The sequence below is a fragment of the Suillus fuscotomentosus genome (assembly GCF_016647785.1).
Source record: "Suillus fuscotomentosus strain FC203 chromosome Unknown F5891scaffold_34, whole genome shotgun sequence".
Lineage (NCBI taxonomy): Eukaryota > Fungi > Basidiomycota > Agaricomycetes > Boletales > Suillaceae > Suillus > Suillus fuscotomentosus.
In genome coordinates this window covers 298,388-316,085 of record NW_024539546.1, presented here as the reverse complement: position 1 = coordinate 316,085, position 17,698 = coordinate 298,388, and the positions used below count along the sequence as shown (strand labels likewise).

The window sequence follows — 17,698 nt, the reverse complement described above, 5'->3', positions numbered from 1 at the left end:
GAATGCGTCTCACTAGATGAGTTGCACTTTTGCCTTCTACCACAACTATCGCAAGTCTGGGAACTTGTTTGCTACATTGTTCCTCTAGTTTTATATCTCTTATAACTTTAGCGCGAGTCGCTTGTCTTAATATCTACAACTCTTCTCCACGCTCCTTTTAATCCCACTCCTTCAATATGCCGGTCATGCGCTCTCTCCTTGTCTTCCTGCCCGCCGCCGCCATGACGTTGATGATTAGCACACCCTTCGCGGTACAGCATGCCCTGGCCAAACCAATCTCAATGCCGTCTTCACCAAAGGCCTTTGACGGGTTCGCGAACATCGCTGCCAGAACGGACAGGTTGTCCACGCCTAAGCATCTAGCTTCTCATACTACAGCCATACAAGCTAAGTCACCGAAGGCGCCATCGCGGATAACGGCAGGGTACACAGAACGTAAAGCCGCCAGGAGTGTTCCACACGTGCTGCGCGAACCGTCTGCTGCTAGTGCTCATGGAAGCTCGAACGCGTCAAGGGGCAAGCTTGCTCGTCTACAAAGATATCACCGTCAGGCTTTGCAGCACGCCGCAAATTACCGTACGTTGGTAAAGTGGGGATTGTTTGTGGTCTTCACTTATCGTTCTCGTATAGACAACCTGGCCTCAAATGCAACGTCTGCGTCCGCTTCCGACCCCGCATTCCAACAGCAGGCCTCAACAGAGCTCTCTGGATTCAATACGAACTTTATAGGCTTCACTTCTGTCCTAGCAGAACTTGGCGGCGACAACGGCGTCGCAAACCTGGATCCCACCAACAACCTAGAGACCTTGCTAGAGAGCATTATCAACGCCAACAAAGACATCTTCACGGTCACTTACAACCTTGTTGTCTCATTGCCTATTGTCGGTCCAATCTTGGGTCCCAGTAAGTCCCAGTCATCTTTTATGTGCGGAGCGGTTATGAATTGTCTTTCTAGTCGTATACGATCTCAAATGTACTCTGGACGACCTCCTGGACATCGTCGAGAATCTGACCGATGCTATCATCAATGCGATACAACCCCTCCTTCAGGCTGTTCTCGGCAAGGCTGTTACCGCGACATGCGCGTCTGGCGTCCAGGTTGTAGGTCTTTGCATATAACATCGGGTTAGACTCGATTTCTTCTATAACTACAGACTATATATCTATAGAACACACGCGTTGACACTTCTATTAGAGCGCGCGTACATATTTGTTTTGTACTTACCTTGCCACTGTATTATCACGGACTTCCTCATGCTTTTTTAACTATCTATGCTGTTCGTTCGACTACCTCCCTGAAAAGACGGAATAGTCCATTATCATGGATTTCGATTAAAGTATGCAAGGATATCTTACATAAATCCGTGTGATGCTCTATGAAATGAGTTGGTCGACTGAAAGTGAGCTCGATTCTGCACATAGTAGTTATGTTGCATCCACCACACCGTGCTACGTCACTGTGCATTTCTTGCTGTTAGTCTGTCCTGTTTTACACACATGCGGATGAGTAATATTAGAAAATTCAATGCAGTCCTGTAACTGTGGTGTAACAGGGAGGTCAGGCGTGGGCCCTCCGTACAACATCAGTAATTGGTACTTTGGAGAAGGAAAGTGTTCTTGTCCTTCACAAAATTGTTGGCCTGCAGTGTGCGTGTTCCAGTCCGCCCGTAATCAACTGCGTGGACATAGAAAATACAGTGGCTGGCACCCACTGCGTGCTGTTCCTCCAAATGGGCCGCCGCTTGTTATTATGGTTTCACATATTCGTTGCTACATAGATAGAGGGTGTAGTCTTGGTGTACATTGATGTTGGATGATATCGCGGAGGAGAATAGCTCATTCCTCGAAGACCCATCTCTCAGCGAGTGGCCCAATTATTGGGATATGATAACGTGTGAGACCTCCGCGAGAAGCTCCAAAGTACGCTCGTACGCTGAAATGTGTGAACTCGGGACTCATATCGACTTTACGGATCACTTACGCCATGAAAAGTGCGGAAAGTGCGAATGAAATAGTGAGGAATGACCGCATCCATGAAGGAAACCCGAGTAGTGATGCAAATATGCGCACTAATAGCAGGGGTGTCACTAGCAAGGCAGATTGGTAGGCTGTTAACGATGAGCTCAGTGGTAAGTCAGTAAGGAAGCGTGGAAGGTCACCGTGAAATCGAACATAATCGTTATGAGTTTCCAGCACAAGTAATATCAAAGCTGAAGCAAATCATGACACGACGAAATAATCTCTTGTACTTGTATAACTCACCTGAGATCGGACCCAAGATATATGCAAAGGCTGATAGAACATCCACACGCATTCCATAACTCGTTTCCCACTGGTTCTGCTGAACATCTTCCTGAGTATCCTCATGCCAACTCATCAAATGGTTAAATGTAGGGAGACCGCCAGATTGATAAGATATCTCTGTTCCTCGTGAGGATGAGTGAACAGGAAACCATGACTGCGCTTTGGAGCTTGAAGACGGCGCTGATCGGTAGGAAGAGTCATCTGGTGGAGGGGTCTGCACGCATGGGTACAATTCATTCATAAAGACCTATGAGAATGCTTACATAGGGCGCGAACGAAGAGGCAAAGCTAGATGACATAACTCTATGATATCACAAGCCTGAGGGAGTTCAAGGCTAAGGAGCTATCCAACCCTTTTGGGCAATTACAGGTGGCTGTGTACGGATTCTGCCGAACGGACTTCGATCTACTTGGGCCTACACGCACCATCTCGTCAAGACCCCGGGAAGAAAAGGTCGCAAAACGTCAAGGACGACAAGAATCATGGTGAGAGTTCACGTCAAATGCTGCAGGTTGCTGTACTATGTCGAATCGTCGAAACCGAGCGAGATCTGCGGTCGGGAGGCGATGGATGGTACCAATGCAGGTTGGATGTACTAAGCTTACGGTCTATGACTTTAGGCCGACAACACAGCACCCGTCACCCTTCGCGCCCGTAAATTCATCACCAACCGCCTTTTGGCGCGCCGTCAGTTTGTACTCGATGTTCTCCACCCATCGCGGGCGAACGTACCAAAAAACGAGCTCGCAGAGAAGTTGGCTACCATGTACAAGACGGAAAAAGCACGCGTAGTCTGCTTCGGTTTCCGAACACAATTCGGTGGTGGACGTAGCACCGGATTTGCGCTGATTTACGATGATGAGGCATCACAGAGGAGATTCGAGCCTAAGCACAGACTGGTCCAGGCAAGCTTTTGTTCCCCCTACCACACGACTACGGTCTCATTCTTTATCTAACTAGTCTGGCCTTGAAACCAAAGTTGACAAGCCTTCACGTAAACTGCGACACGAGAGAAAGAACCGCGCGAAGAAGGTATGACAATCTCTTCAATCATTATCGTATGATAGACTGATACATTTCGTCTGCAGTTCCGTGGTACTAAGAAGACTAAGGCTGCTGAGCCTGCTAAGAAGGGCAAGTAGACACTGCCCTATCGCATTAGTCTATATTCCTTTCTTGCTCGAGTGTCCCCCTTATTATTGAGAACCAGTCGAGCGAGCTGTACCTATGGCGTATGTCACACTCACAACCACATTCATGAATCATATGCACATGCGGCTCACAAGCATCTCCATTGGAATCTGTGCGTTCTTAAGAGCATTGCAAAATCAATTGATTATGTTGGGTATCGATGCAGTGGTAATATAGTGCATACAGTCCTACAAAGAGGGGATGAAACACAGTAAAGCTGAAGCCTTAGAAGCCGAGCTTCTTGTGGATAATATCCGGATCCTCTTGATACTCTTCTGCTGATACCCACATCTGTGGATATGTTTCAGAACTGCCAACATAGAACAGGTTGAGACCAACCTTCTTGAAAGTTCCAAGACCTGCAAGAATAGAACCACCTATCCACGTCGAGTATTTACGCTCCGGAGGGGCGTAAATCTTGATCTTAATATCCTTCAAAGCCAACTTCTTGATTTCGTTGAGAAGACGGTCGCCGAAACCTTTAAGATGCTATCAGTGCGAGTAAGTTGCCTGCTAAAGCTCACAGACCTTTGCATAACGTGCTGCCTCCGCTGAGCACAATATTCGAAAAGAGACTCTTCCGCAGATCTAAATCAACTCGATTGATGGAATCTACAACAACCTGATGAACACCGGCGTATTCCTGTCCAATGAGCTCTGGATTGAACAATATTTCGGGAGCGCGGAATCGCTCAGGTCCCAGCTGCAAGAAATGTGTAATTGGCATCTCCAGACTAGAAGTTGGGAACTTGCCTGAACTAGGTTTCCATCCGGGAGACGGAACTCTTCAGTCCGACCCACCGTGTCCTTCTCCTCTTTGGAAGGATTTAGCGCGATATAACAGCACTTTTCCTTTATTATCCGAACAACTTCTCTTTCCGCAGTGGTGTGTAGATGGTGGCCAGATTTTCTTAGCAGTAGCTGTAGATGGTCAGTTACATCTCTGTGTAATGCGACATATGAGGGTGTTATCCGACGGGAAGATGGACATCGTACCTTCCGGCGACATCCACTCTTCGAATTGCGTGAGGCATGGAGAAACCCTCAAATACTGGGACAGCGTGTGTAACACCATCCCCAGAGTCGAGTACTATGCCAGTCGTCCGCCCTGAAGAATATCTATGGATAGTTCGAAGGGGCTAGAATAACTATGACAAGTATATAACTTACAGCGAAAGAACGGCCTGTACGGAGAGGAAGAGAGCTGGAACGTTGAATGTGTCGAAGAATATCTGAGCGGCTACATCACGATTACTCCTTGGATTGAGCGGCGCTTCCGTCAAGAGAACTGGGTGCTTTCAGGCATTCTGATCGGAACGTCCTGACACCTATATTAGATAAAGGGACATACCTCTTCACTGAGGGTCCCAAGCTCTTCAGCATATATCCAACTCCATATCCGTTCCATGTCGTCCCAATCAGTCACGATGCCATGTTCCATAGGGTATTTTATTTTGAGAAGACCGCGGAACTCTTGTGCGCGACGACCGATGAAGACATCACCTTCAAGGGCACCAGCCATGACGCGCACATGCTTTGGTCTCCCAACGCTAGAAACTCAAGTGATTGGAACAACGTGTTGGGCAGCATTGCGCTGTAAAAACGTACAATGACGGAAAAAAGCATTTCGGATGATCTTGGCCCGCAAAACCTGCTTTGATAGTTCCTGAGCCCTGTTCAAAACCTAGTTGAGCGTACACGCGCCGTAGCTGGAAGATGAGCGTTACATTGTCTATCACGACAGGTTGATTTGTTAGGACATCCTCAAATTCTGCCGACATCCCTGCAGTGATAATGAAGAAAAAAAGTTATTAAGGAAGTCTAAAGATTCGGTTTGACGATCAAATGTGAAAGCAGACGCGTTTGACCGTTTGAGCGTGTTTCTCACATAATATCACATCCACCTCCTGGCCACTGCGCTTCGTCATGATACGACATGGTCCCACACGGCTTATTAGCTTTCTCTTTATTACGCTCATACTCAGCATCGTACGTCGAGTTGATCTTTATCTAACCGGGACCCTTCAATTAACAATTTTAGCAGGCGCCAGTCGAAGCTGCCATGAATAAGTGGGAGGTGACGAACTTCTGCAAATGCAAGTCCCCTGAACTTGATCATCATGCTGCAGTAACTAATCACAATTCAGGCATCTGCTTCTCTGCCAACTATACGATCTTATCCCTGAACACGCCCGACAACCCCTCCAAACCTTGTCTATCGTGCACCAAGCAGTGGTGCTTGAATCAGAATCTACCTATCTGCGCCGGTGCATCTCTTGGCGACACAGATCCAGACACTGCGACCGGTCTAGAGGGAGATGTAGAAGCTCGATGTTTTCGTGCGTCTTCAATCTCCTTGTGTCTGCCAACGTTAATTTGTCCCTACCAGAACGAGATTCTCCTAGGGACCAGCTTGTGGTCACCCTCTTTTTATTGACTATCCTCGGACTGTTACTTGGTGTCAGCATTAAAAACCGCATGCTCAAGGCAGGTTTGGATTCTAGTACGGCATGGTCTGCCAGCAGGCGCTGGTGGGAGGTTCATACAGTTTCTTTTCGATTTGAGTGATACTCAGTCATAATTGCAGGAATGGCTACCGCGCAGGTATTCTGAAGAGCATAACCTTCGTGAGCGTCCCACTGGCAATGGCAGTCGGGGAAATTACACAGAGATATCGAATACGCTTCCCATATAGTTCTTTGATATGTACGATTTGCAGTAGATCCACGGTGATGCCTTGCCTACACATGTTTCCCTAATAGAGCACATTCAGGCGCCACACTAGGCTGCGCTTCCTGAATTCAGACCACAACGTCTTAATACCCGTTCTCAGTCTCTTTAGCACCTAAGGGACAACAAACTTGTGTACAATCAAAGTCTGTTCTGCCACCTACTAGCGCTTCATGGGCTCATTGTGCTCCAAGGCCGGTGTGCATTCCGGGGGACATCAGGTGTTGGGAAGCACTGTCGCCCAGTCAAATGATGGCACCACCGTGGCATCGCCTTCGAATCCTCGCGCCGCAGCTGCAGAGGCTGCTGAGAAAAGGTTGAAAACGGTAAGCCGAATCTGAATTAGTATCCATTTACAGGATTCACCAGGCAGCATAGGCACATGCACGAGGTACTAATGCCTCGAATCCGAATCGGGGACGACTTGCCGAACAGGTCGAGGCCGCGAAAGCGGTGAGATCAGTACCTACGTCAAGAGATGAAGAACGGCTAGTGGTAATGTCAAGCTCTATGACCGATTGTTTACCGTTCCTCACTGTCGCTACTTCTAGTGGGATTGAATAATACTTTGTGCGTGTGTATCGCCTCACCGCCAGTATAACATGTGGGTCATCCATCCTCCGGACTTCTTATTCTGACCTCCAGGTTTTCTCGTGCTGTTTAATACAGGATCGCCGATCCCTCCCATAATTTTCAATTTACCTCGGACCCGCTCAATCATGAAGTGATCCCTCAAGGCCTCATGGGCATGTTTCTTCTTGTATATCATGTCCTACTATTATCTTACACGTCGTCAAACTCAGCGGACTACCGGTGAGACAGCATGACTCGGATGTTCGGACACGTTGTTTTCATTGTAGAGCATGCCTCCTCTTCTGTTCCCATGATCGAAGAAAGTGACGCCGTTTTGATTTGTCTTGGTCCATGTACTCCCTGAGATGCAAATGGGTAAATGATGATTGTTGGAGGATATGATATGGTTGTGTGAATCCCCCGGTTCGGCTCATTGCATTAAGGCGGATGTTCGATGCCGCCACGTGATTGTGATCGTCACAACATCTAGTACCAAATACATAAGTAGCCCTTAAGAACTGTCTCTACGATCACCGAACGCATGAATGTCATCCGAAGCTGATGGATGGAACAAAGTGTTGTGGGAAAGGCAGCCTTTTCCTGATAATTACATCCATCCTCATTCTTTCCTCTCTTCCTTGAGGCGGAACCGTTGGTAGGCATAATTTATCTCCAAAACGTGGTACTTAATATTCTCTAAAGCTAATTTCAAGCCGTACACCTATTGGCCACTAGTACTGCTATGCTGTGCGATCACACAGCACTTAGCGACAATCTTCACATTCCTCGCAGTTTTTGTGAGGCTCAAGGAACGCTGGCTTGATGCCCGTGTCCTGTTGTGGGTCTCGATAGTTAGTTTCTTTGGGGGATATGCTATGTATGAGATCCTCAGCTATTCTAATCCTGTTCGTGATGCCTTCACCCGTACGTCTCCACATCCACCACCCCTGGACCCTTCATTGATTGTTGTTGCACCTACCAGGCTCAAATACGATCAAATCGTCCCTTCTTGTTTTCCTCGCGTTGATGGGTTTGTCACCTGTTTTGCGAACTTTGACCGCAGCAACGTCCTCGGACTCCATTTGGGCGCTTTCAGCATGTCTCTTCTTTCTTAACGCGTTGCTCGCCGATTATAGTTCCATGAAACCAGTCCGACAGGAAAGGTGGGTTAGTGCCACGTTGACCCTGTTGTCAATTCTCATCTTCCGTGTAGACTGACATCTGTACTATCCATGAATGCCGCGATCTCGTCATCGGTTGTCTTGGCCTCGCGACTGCCTGACGATTTGGCTGTCTTTGCTCTTGTCCTGTTTGCTGTGCAATTGTTCGCTCTTTTCCCGATCCTACGTCATCAGCTTCAGGTGGGTCCGGTAATTTTGCCTAGTTACATTATCATGTAAACTCTGATTATAGGTCACACCACAAGTAGCACAGATCCTCTTCACACTGACCCTTTGTGTACTATCGTTTGCTCTAACGTTACCTTTATCCGTTTCGGTCGCCTACATTTATGCAGGCATTTCGATCACGGTGACGTTCGTTGCCCCGGGAGTCCTAGTCTGGGCACAAAAATACAAAAAGCACGTCACTTCGTCAAGCTTTTTCCTTTCTTGTTAACATATCTTTCCGCAGCGAGATAAGAGGACCGTGGGATGTCGCTGTTCCGAGACTTAATTGATAATTGGTCCACCCTGTTTAAAACGTGGAGCACAGCATAGAATCTTACTTTCTAAATATCTTTGTCCTCCGCCGAGCAGAAATGACTTCTGTCGGCCCGTAGGCGAATGCCACGAGCCCATAGATCCAGACGAGTATAACGATAACATTAGCCAGTGAGCCGCTGGCGAGTTACCGACTTCCGCGAAGGACACGCGGTATTACGCATGCGCAGCCATCAGAGTGTTTTAATAATAAATGTATTGTGCAACGAAGGTACATAACATATTACATGTGACACTATGCAGCAGACCTTTATGGAGTAAGTGCAATACAGTAAGTAACTGGGATCTTTAATCGCTGTACAAATAATTGTGGTTACATAGTCCACTGGTGACGAGAAGAATGATACAATCCCTAGGGATCAAATGAGTGAACTGGTAATCGTTGAGGAGTACATTTATATTTGCATCATGTTTGCATGTCGGAATCGTCGTGGTGAAGGCGGGGACGCTTCGAGCCAGCCACTACGCCCATTCCGATGCCCCTGGCCTCGAGAACTTCCATAGCAACCTTAGCCGCCCCTTCAGAAGTTTTTTTGGTCCTGGTACGAGTTCGACGGAGTGCTCCGAAAGCTTGAGCTTTGATGACCGCCAGCGTGCCCGAGATTGGGGGTGCACCAGGAGAAGGTGACCTCGACTCCCGAGAACGTGCTCTACGAGGTCGAAGTTTCGAATAGGGGGTGGCTTCACCTTCGCTACTCCCCCGCTCGTGATGAGAGCCATTCTCGCTTCCAGAGAAGTGAGGAAGGGAGGGTAGAAGTGGACTCGGGCCGGAATTCGCACGGCGGGCCCCAAGTCTGTAACGCACACCGTCGCTGCCCGCGCTAGGAAGCGAAATGTCGGCAGTGCCACCATGTAAGGTTAAATCAGCACCGTGGGTATTGGAGTGCCTGCGATAATCAAATTCTGCGCGATCTTGCGTGATCGAGCCATCAGCAGGGAACGTAAATTGGAATGGAGACGTCAAGGACGTGCTAGATGAGGATGGGGGAGTTGATGATGTGGGGGAGATGGAACGACTACTGGGAAAGAGATATGGGGTTGTTTCTAAGTGATTGAGTTGACTCTTCTGCTCTTCAAAAGGGCGGTTTGCATATACATCAGGAGATGTCAAGGTAGGAGAACCTACAAGCTCTATCAGAAGTCGTAATATTGGTGGCGGGAGCATCAACTAACCATTAGCGGACGTAGTCTGCGCCACGTTGTGAGTCCATGGTCCGTCCCGGTTGATGGGTTGCATCGGATACGGGTAAGAACCATATCTTGATACTCGGGCGTTCATATGATGTCCAGTTCCACCGGAGGTTATCTGCTCGGTCTCCACGCCAGTGTAAGAAAGTGCGGGAGACTGAGTCGCATATGAGTGACTTGGCGCGCTGGTATACGAGCTGCTGCACAAAGAATTGGACGTCTCATCGCTGGTCTGATATCCCATGCTATCATCACTATAATGACCATGCGACGAGGGGGTACGATTGTTGATGTTTGTTGGTTGAGGATGAGCAGCAAAAGATGAAGGGAGCGGAGGCAAGTCGTCAGATTCAGGAGCCTGTCCTGTCTTCCTCGCCTGCCAAAGGGCTCTCCAGAACTTCTCACGTTCGCGCAATTCATGTCTAAGGCGTGCATTGTCTTGTCGTAGATCCCCGGATTCTGATCGCGCTTCGCGACATGAATCCTGAAGTTGGAGGACGACAGACTCAAGACTAGTGACTAGCGGATATAACAAGGATGAGCGATGAAGGTACAATAGAGTAGAGATCACTGACCTGTCTCTTCTAGAGTTGCGATGTAGTTTGCTCGCCTCAAAAACATAACATTTGAACATGGTTAAAGCAGGGGTTGGAGAGGTATGGCTCACCTTTGGCGGAAGGCGGCTTGGGCATCCGCATTTTTCTTTTTTCGGACGGCAATATCAGACATGGGGGCTGTAGGATCGTCGTCAACGTCTGCTTTGAAGTTGGATTTATCGTCTGAGGGTGAATGGCCGGTGTCGGCTCTATTAGGCATGTGAATACAAAGGTTGTAAAAAGGACAATAAGGCTTCTATCAAACCCAGCCAGACAAGCTTGGGATGTAAAGGAGGGACTTTGAGACGATCCACAGAAGAGACGACGGTTTAAAATGGCATGGAAAAAAAGAATTCGAATCAAGGGCACGAGGAGAGGGCCGCGGTGTGATCACGTTAAGCGAAACTGTTTACAATTTCAGACTGTCCGTGGGGGCCTCACGGGGAAGTTATTGCAATTCGGAATCATAATATGTTTGTAAATCGTAGATGCTGGCAGACGTTTGACCTTAAGGTGACTGACTGCACATGTGATCCCTTGTGTGTGATCTGCATTCATTCCCGAGCCATTGAACGTACCCGGTAGCAACCCTGCTCAGTGCTCGCCGCTCTCTCAGGAACCTGATGTTTTGGCGCATGTGCGGTCGAATCCCCGATGCAATCCTTCATTTCACTCTGAAAGCCGCGTTTTGACGGCCGATTGGACTCTATAGATCCAACACTTCTCCACTCTTCTCTCACTCCAACTCACCGCAGTGACCGCGATCAACGCACTAATGGAGATTCACGACCCTAAAGGGGCACACCAAGGACATAGTCATCCATCTTTTTCGGCTTAGACACGCCGTGTCCCATGAAAATGAGGCCGCGAATGCAAAACCTACGGACCGAATCACAACATCCTCTCGTTACGGTTATACCCTCTTATGCACCGGTGGAATCCATCTCGGATTCATCCTCACCTTCCATATCTTCATCTCCTTCCATATCCAGTATATCCATTGTCGTGCCATCACCGTCAAGAATACAAACAACTCTCCTTCCGGCTCTTCCGTTGACCGCGAGGGATACTGATCCGTCTCTGCACGCGGTCAATTGGCGACGTCTCTTGATCGGGATGGTTTTCAAGAGCTGTATCATGCCGTTAGTAAAACCACCGGTCACAAGGTCTCGACAAAAACATGGTGGTGCACGATACTTACATGCCCCTCGTTCAACCTTTGAAGCACGTTGGCTATCATATCTTTCCGCGCGGGGCCATTTACGTATCCTTCTGATTGCGTTTGATACTCTAGGGCGCTGTAGTGAACCGTAGCTGCGAACATCGGGCCTTTGACTGTTATTGAATGGAGAGCCAAATGGACATAAATAATGCCTTACCGTCGGTTCCTCTGACTTTGTATACAATGACGAGGATCTCGTCGTCGAAAAACTCAGCGTTACAAAGATCAACATCGGTAACATTCTCGGGCTCATGACCAGCTATGGAGCACTCCATAACAATGACATCAATATGCAGCGGAACCCCAGCGGCACATTTTGCGTAAGGCGTCCGGGTCAGGCAGACTAATTTGTACACATTGAATTACAAAAAAGGCGAAGGAGCCAAAGGCGCAACTCACAAAGGGGCCGCATTTCCGAGGCCAAATAGATCGCGAGATGCTGCAGGTGGTTGCCAGGCTAAGAGATCCGAATTTGGTTGAATGCACTGCACTGTAAAGAGCATGACTCACCTCATTTTGTCGCACAACTCTTTCGCGGATAAATTGGCAAGCACCGCTTGAAACTGTTTCACTCGCCTCTGCCTGAAATGGCGTAGCACCAACATTACTTGACATGATGGCTGATCGAGCGGTAGCTTTCGAAACATGTGCAAAGACCCGCTGACACCGGACAGCCAAATCATGAACAAGTACCCACAGATTCCGGTCCAGATGTGATTTATCGGCCGTGGAGACTTTCTAAAACACATACAAACTCATGTCGTAGAGCATACATTACAATTAAGTGAGAAACCTACCGGCTGCCATGATGTTTGAGAAGGATCCTGCAACGCGGTGTGGGCTTGTTCCAGTGCTTCTTCAAGAACTTTGTTAGTATCTGTGTTATGTCGAGGCAAGCCAAGATCTCCGGTATCAAATTGGGGAGTTGGTCCTGTGAACCACCGGTCTATTTGACTTGTCTTCAGCCCGGACATTAAGTAGTGATTGACTTCGAGGATATCATGTTCAGGGGGTGAGCGGGTCTCGGGGGAGTTACCTGCTAAGGCGATTTCTAACACGGGAAATAGGCTACGGGTATATGCAGCTCAGTAACTCACTCACCATACCGAAGAAAACTCAGGAAGTGTTTGAATGACCCAAGTTCCCCTCTTGCTTGAAATGCCAACAAATTTGCAATGAAGATGCTTTGCTTCAGCACAGACAGACAATGGGTAATGTCGTCAGTGTTGAATCCAAACAAGACGAATTGAGGACTGGAAGAGTGTCAGCACAACGATGGGTAACCCAGTAAAATCCTGTTTGACATAAGTGACCATCCTCGAACTTCTTCAAAAATGATATGTAACCGTTGAAGCGCAGGAACGAGTCGCAACGTAGAGAAGTCGCGCAGTTTAATGAGTGCATCAGTCACCGTGGACTCCCATTTCTGGAGAGCCTAAACGCAAAATTAGCTCTGAACAACAAATCGTTGGATAAATCAACCCTTTCACTCATTTGTTCGCTGGACGATAAGAAATCTGAAAGTCCCTCAGAACACAATCCAGCGACTAAGAGACCAGTGAGTTCGAGAATTGCACTAGGTTCCTTCTCTGTCGAGGAAGCTTGAGAATAGTAAAAATCCATCAAAGGACAGTATCACTAACGGCCAAATTGATCACGAAGTCTGGTTTCTAACAGCTGAATCCACTTTGGGCCAGCTTCTCGTGCTCCAGTAAGTGAACCAGAACCAAACCAGACTTCATGCAGGTCTTCAATGACCCGCATGACATACCACATCAACTCCCGTGCGGCGGAGGAAAGCCTGGCGAAATCTCTGATCCTATGCGAGGCAAGCAACGGCAAGTCGATCGATAGAGGCGCGAACGTGGCAGATAAGAAGTCGGAGGCTGAGGCCCGAGGATGAAGTAGAAATAGCGGTTGCTTCGGATCCTTGAACACTGCCGTTGGCACGGTGGATGGAAGCGTACTGATCGGCCCTAGGTAATAGCTGCCGTCCAAGAAACAGTGAAGCTTGCCATCGTCGTCACCTATCACGAGGAGACTGTTCTCGTCTTCCGCAGAAATGTAAATCTGTGGCTCTTTTGCAGTCTTGCCTTGTTCATCGATCAAGATCGGAGGGCATAGAGAAGCAAGAGATGGGTCTGGTAGCAACGATGGCCAATCACTGATGACTTCAGGTATGGATAACTTCAGCGCGGCACCTGTCTGCGTTCCTTGGAAAGCGAAAAGGTCGGTGGCACTGAACAAGCGTTAATGAGTGCAAATTTTGTGGCCCCGGAAGACTCACGTGAGCTTGTGATCTTCTTCTCGAAGGGGATCAAGGAGTGGAAGAACTTTCAATATGGAGAGAGCAGACCCTGTCTTCAGTATGATAAGAGTGGATGAAGTGTTAGGATAAACCAATGCACAGACATTGATTTCGTTTCTCTTGAAGATATCTGGAATGGTGCTTCTTGATAAATCGCGGCAACCCGGGAACCACCAAGCTCCGGTTATTCGATGTTGTTGTTCAGAATTATGCGACGATGCCGGGATAGTGAGAGAGCGCTCAATGCGCCCATCTTGCACGGAATGAAGCGTAACGCGGGAGAATCCATGAGAGACAGCAATCGTCTGACCTGCAGTAAATAATGTTAGATATCACAGCGCATGATTTGTGGCGTATAACCGTACCACACGGACTCCACGCTAAAGCTGATACGCTTTCAATGGAGCTTTCGTCACACTCTATCTCAATGTCCCACTTTTTGGTTCCTTGCATTTTCCATAGAGTCAACCTATCTCTTCCACCAAGACGGGACACCAGGACGACAAGGTCCTTGTCTGGGCAGCAAGCCAGTGGCAGTAGACGGCATGGAGACGAGAGCTGCAAGACAGCCAGTGACGCAAACGCGTCGTGCTCCATGTGCTCTGCCTCTGATGATACCAAAGCACAGTCCCCGATTCCACGAAGTATTAGGCTCAGGTAGGCGAGTGTCCAGGCACCTGCATTTCCACGTGCGCGTGAAACAGTTGCCTTTTCTGTTAAAGTTCAGACCTGGAGCCTCATTGGAGGTTTCAGGAAGATGGTTGTTCCTTCCAGGTGATCAGCGCTGTGTGCTGTTTGCACAGGGCCGCTCGCTGCAGAGCCTACTACGGAACTCAAATTCTCAATGGATTTATTATGGAGGCTGCAAATACACCGCTTCTATTTCACTATCTACTTGCTACAGCAGGATGACAAGGTTGCCTCCCTGGTGAACTTTAGTCTCAGTAATCTTCATAACTAAATAGAATAAAAAAAGTTTTGCTACTTTGAACTTTATACTGCAGGTGCCTGAAAGCAGAGCACGAAATGCTCTGAAGGAACAACACAGGAATTTGCATGTATACATTTGACCACGTGGTCTGACCTACGTGAAGGTTCAAACGCCAACCATAAGAGTCGCATTTTGGGCGATTAAACAAGTTGCTATTTGTCCCTCCGTTTTCCCCCTTTGCGCTTGCCCATCCCGCCGATTGCGTCTCCCTTCTTCGCATGAACCCCTTCACCCCTTGCTGCCTTCGATGATAAATCCCTGTCAAATGTATTACCACCAGTTCTCGATACCCCCTTTTTCGTCTTCCTTCTTTTTGAAACAGGTACGTTTCGGTGGTCTGGAATCCCAATCTTAGCGGGACGAGCAGCTTTCTTTGCGGAACGAATGGCAGCGTTCACAGCACCTGCCTCGCCTAATTCCTTGTCGGCTTCTAATGCCATCTTCCGTCGTTTTGCCTTCCTGGTCAGACCAGCAAACTTATCTCTTTTTGGCTGAAGGGATGGTTCAAACAGGAGTTGTGAATGATGCAACAAACCTGCCTTAGGCTCGTCAATAGCCTTACGTTTCCCTTTTTGCGCGAGTGCCATTCCACTCTCATGCTGCTGTTTGCTCGTGGCTAGAAAAAACGGCGTAAAGCTCTTGTTGATCGCAAACCTTATAAATGTTCACCCACCAACTGCCTTTGCCTTCTCCTTTTCGCTCTGAAACCAGGTTCGAGCAGGCCGAGAGAAAATCTCATCTTGATGCTCGATCATATTTTGTCCCTTCTTGAGTTCCATTTCCGCTTGTCGGATCTAGTATAATGTATGAATAAAAGCGGTTGGAATGATATTCAACGACCCAAGTTACCTGCTTCTCCTCTTTCTCTTCGTTAAGAATTGTCGCGACCTCATCTCTGAGAGCCTCTACTTTTTTGACCCATTTGGGAAAGATATCAGCAGGGACAACCCGATGGCGAACATTATCTTCCCCCGCACTGTGCTTGATGGCTGCTTTGAGCATTTTCCTGTCTCCTTCTCCTACTAGAGTAACAGAGCTATAATGATGATCAAAAACACAATCAACGGAAACGGATCAAAAATTGGAGCTTACCGACCAGACTTGCCTGCGCGGGCCGTCCGACCTACTCGGTGAAGGTATTGCGACAATGTGTTAGGCATGTCATAATTGATGACTGTTTCGATGCCCTTGATATCTAACCCACGAGAAGCAAGATCAGTCGCCATCAAATAATCTACTTGTGAATCGCGAAATAGCTGTAAAGCTTTGAGACGCTATCCCAGAGTCAATGTCTGACATGTAAGAGAGTGGACAAGTGCTGTCTAACCTGTTCTTGAGTGAGGTCGCCATGCAATTCCTCGGCCTTCATATCAAGAAGACCGAAAACAATGCGCATCTGGTGTGCTAGCTTCTTGCTCTTGTAGAATATGATAACGCGCTGTCTGAATGTCCTCTTGCATAAAGATACAAGTAGGGCAGTCCGGTCTGCGTCCTTCTCCGTTCGCACACGAACAAATTCTTGAGTAAGGCCTCGAGCCGTGGTTCGTTTTGGGTCTACGAACAGTCGTACAGGCTTGTTCAAAGACATCTTCACCAGTTCATCGACAGTGTCAGTCATTGTAGCGGAAAACAGCATTGTCTGACGGGAAACAGGACATGCTTTGATGATTTCAGCTAACTCGTCTGCAAATCCATCCGAAAGCATGCGGTCCGCTTCGTCAAGAACAAGAACGTCCAGTGCATCGAGCGCGAAAGAAGGGGAATTACGCAAGTGATCGATAAGCCGTCCAGGAGTTGCAATGACGACGTCTGGGCGAGTCCTTAGAGTTGCTTCTTGCGATTTGAGGGAAAGTCCACCTAAATATTTTACATGAGAACAGGCCGCTGTGGAATTTGAAGGGAACAAACCAACGACGAGGCAAAAGCGAATGTCAGTGTGTGCTGCAAGTTTAGAACCAACCTCATAACATTGCACAGCTAATTCTCTTGTCGGGACCAACACCAGACACCGAGTTGCCGCTGCATGCTTCCCCTTTTCTCGATATAGCAGCCGTTCCAGCATAGGGATCGTAAATGCAGCAGTTTTTCCAGAGCCTGTGACAGCATTTCCGACAACATCTTTGCCCAGCAAAGCAACAGGGATGGTCGCGGCTTGAATGGGTGTCGGTGAAGTGAACCCGAGATTGGCCAACGCCTTGTGAATTGGACGGGAAAGATTCATGGTCAAAAAAGATGCATGATGCTCCGTAGGTGCTGCCTCCGAATCAAAGAATGCTTCTTTGCGATCCTTTTCGACTTGAGTCTCTTCTTCTGATTCATCCGAAGACTTGGATTCCACATCAACATTATCACCCTGCTCCTCGTCCTCTTCAGATACGGACTCGGCACTTTCGTCATTTTCCTCGCCGGAACTGGCAAGGGGGTCATCTTCGTCGCCCGAACCATCCGTTTCAGGGAAGTCCTCCGCACCGCTAGCATCACTTTCCTCCATATCGTCCTCAGCTTCATCCTCAGTCTCTGGCTCGCGTTTTCTTTTTGAGAGAGTCTGGAGTTTGCGTCTTTCGATGATTTCATCTACTGAGACAGGATCCTATGTGCCAATTCAGTGACCGACTACCATGTGTAGCAGTGATAAACTCACCGGCTTAGAGACCTTCTTCACAATGTCCTCCTGCTGTGTTCCAAACTCTAAAAAATCAATGTAGGGATCGCCAGCGACATCAAACTGGAAATCGGGGTCCAGGTGGGCGGCATCATCCACTTGCTGCTTCTTGCTGCTTCTGCGTTGAGGTGGTGATTCATCGTCAGATTCGATGGTCATTACGAAGTCCATGGTTAGATATAATGTAGTGCGACCAACCGACAGAGTCCAA

At 48.2% G+C, this 17,698-nt stretch overlaps 10 protein-coding genes across 10 annotated transcripts; 5 read left to right on the top strand and 5 right to left on the bottom strand.

Annotated features, from left to right (window-relative positions):
- Positions 1 to 281: 281 nt before the first annotated feature.
- On the top strand, positions 282 to 1,119 carry F5891DRAFT_954209 (uncharacterized protein; the record flags this gene model as incomplete). Its single annotated transcript, XM_041375240.1, has 3 exons — positions 282 to 576; positions 631 to 903; positions 956 to 1,119. The coding sequence occupies 3 exons, from the start codon at positions 282 to 284 to the stop codon at positions 1,117 to 1,119; spliced, it is 732 nt and encodes a 243-aa protein (XP_041224790.1).
- Positions 1,120 to 1,821: 702 nt separating this feature from the next.
- On the bottom strand, positions 1,822 to 2,658 carry F5891DRAFT_420545 (uncharacterized protein). The gene is made up of 5 exons (XM_041371767.1): positions 2,568 to 2,658; positions 2,263 to 2,518; positions 2,160 to 2,210; positions 1,982 to 2,108; positions 1,822 to 1,933 (listed from the first exon to the last, which is right to left on the bottom strand). The coding sequence occupies exons 1-5, from the start codon at positions 2,601 to 2,603 to the stop codon at positions 1,837 to 1,839; spliced, it is 567 nt and encodes a 188-aa protein (XP_041224789.1). The 5' UTR covers positions 2,604 to 2,658; the 3' UTR covers positions 1,822 to 1,836.
- Positions 2,635 to 3,610, top strand: F5891DRAFT_1040168 (ribosomal protein S24e-domain-containing protein). The gene is made up of 4 exons (XM_041361995.1): positions 2,635 to 2,790; positions 2,926 to 3,210; positions 3,266 to 3,337; positions 3,394 to 3,610. The coding sequence occupies exons 1-4, from the start codon at positions 2,788 to 2,790 to the stop codon at positions 3,445 to 3,447; spliced, it is 414 nt and encodes a 137-aa protein (XP_041224788.1). The 5' UTR covers positions 2,635 to 2,787; the 3' UTR covers positions 3,448 to 3,610.
- F5891DRAFT_1040166 (actin-related protein) lies at positions 3,611 to 5,384 on the bottom strand. Its single transcript, XM_041361994.1, has 9 exons — positions 5,224 to 5,384; positions 5,105 to 5,169; positions 4,848 to 5,046; positions 4,667 to 4,791; positions 4,493 to 4,615; positions 4,250 to 4,439; positions 4,025 to 4,199; positions 3,836 to 3,975; positions 3,611 to 3,787 (listed from the first exon to the last, which is right to left on the bottom strand). The coding sequence occupies exons 1-9, from the start codon at positions 5,275 to 5,277 to the stop codon at positions 3,722 to 3,724; spliced, it is 1,137 nt and encodes a 378-aa protein (XP_041224787.1). The 5' UTR covers positions 5,278 to 5,384; the 3' UTR covers positions 3,611 to 3,721.
- On the top strand, positions 5,366 to 6,301 carry F5891DRAFT_1040163 (uncharacterized protein). The gene is made up of 5 exons (XM_041361993.1): positions 5,366 to 5,485; positions 5,541 to 5,592; positions 5,644 to 5,835; positions 5,886 to 6,034; positions 6,084 to 6,301. Exons 1-5 carry the CDS (start codon positions 5,423 to 5,425, stop codon positions 6,189 to 6,191), a joined length of 564 nt encoding a protein of 187 aa, XP_041224786.1. The 5' UTR covers positions 5,366 to 5,422; the 3' UTR covers positions 6,192 to 6,301.
- Positions 6,302 to 7,201, top strand: F5891DRAFT_1040157 (uncharacterized protein). Its single transcript, XM_041361992.1, has 5 exons — positions 6,302 to 6,552; positions 6,605 to 6,721; positions 6,778 to 6,830; positions 6,896 to 6,972; positions 7,030 to 7,201. Exons 1-3 carry the CDS (start codon positions 6,400 to 6,402, stop codon positions 6,784 to 6,786), a joined length of 279 nt encoding a protein of 92 aa, XP_041224785.1. The 5' UTR covers positions 6,302 to 6,399; the 3' UTR covers positions 6,787 to 6,830; positions 6,896 to 6,972; positions 7,030 to 7,201.
- On the top strand, positions 7,183 to 8,697 carry F5891DRAFT_1147391 (phosphatidylinositol N-acetylglucosaminyltransferase subunit C). Its single transcript, XM_041365046.1, has 6 exons — positions 7,183 to 7,450; positions 7,502 to 7,723; positions 7,782 to 7,962; positions 8,013 to 8,160; positions 8,213 to 8,379; positions 8,432 to 8,697. Exons 1-6 carry the CDS (start codon positions 7,345 to 7,347, stop codon positions 8,475 to 8,477), a joined length of 870 nt encoding a protein of 289 aa, XP_041224784.1. The 5' UTR covers positions 7,183 to 7,344; the 3' UTR covers positions 8,478 to 8,697.
- Position 8,698: 1 nt separating this feature from the next.
- F5891DRAFT_1040151 (uncharacterized protein) lies at positions 8,699 to 10,798 on the bottom strand. The gene is made up of 4 exons (XM_041361991.1): positions 10,376 to 10,798; positions 10,284 to 10,318; positions 9,694 to 10,227; positions 8,699 to 9,642 (listed from the first exon to the last, which is right to left on the bottom strand). The coding sequence occupies exons 1-4, from the start codon at positions 10,522 to 10,524 to the stop codon at positions 8,927 to 8,929; spliced, it is 1,434 nt and encodes a 477-aa protein (XP_041224783.1). The 5' UTR covers positions 10,525 to 10,798; the 3' UTR covers positions 8,699 to 8,926.
- A 315-nt stretch (positions 10,799 to 11,113) lies between these two features.
- Positions 11,114 to 14,452, bottom strand: F5891DRAFT_1040136 (anaphase-promoting complex, cyclosome, subunit 4-domain-containing protein). Its single transcript, XM_041361990.1, has 11 exons — positions 14,200 to 14,452; positions 13,814 to 14,144; positions 13,170 to 13,765; positions 13,009 to 13,115; positions 12,831 to 12,961; positions 12,628 to 12,779; positions 12,324 to 12,577; positions 12,037 to 12,264; positions 11,926 to 11,983; positions 11,684 to 11,869; positions 11,114 to 11,633 (listed from the first exon to the last, which is right to left on the bottom strand). Exons 1-11 carry the CDS (start codon positions 14,429 to 14,431, stop codon positions 11,464 to 11,466), a joined length of 2,445 nt encoding a protein of 814 aa, XP_041224782.1. The 5' UTR covers positions 14,432 to 14,452; the 3' UTR covers positions 11,114 to 11,463.
- A 525-nt stretch (positions 14,453 to 14,977) lies between these two features.
- F5891DRAFT_1190012 (DEAD-domain-containing protein) lies at positions 14,978 to 17,658 on the bottom strand (the record flags this gene model as incomplete). The annotated part of the gene is made up of 7 exons (XM_041367238.1): positions 14,978 to 15,441; positions 15,499 to 15,619; positions 15,675 to 15,861; positions 15,918 to 16,099; positions 16,153 to 16,682; positions 16,734 to 17,415; positions 17,467 to 17,658. 7 exons carry the CDS (start codon positions 17,656 to 17,658, stop codon positions 14,978 to 14,980), a joined length of 2,358 nt encoding a protein of 785 aa, XP_041224781.1.
- Positions 17,659 to 17,698: the final 40 nt, after the last annotated feature.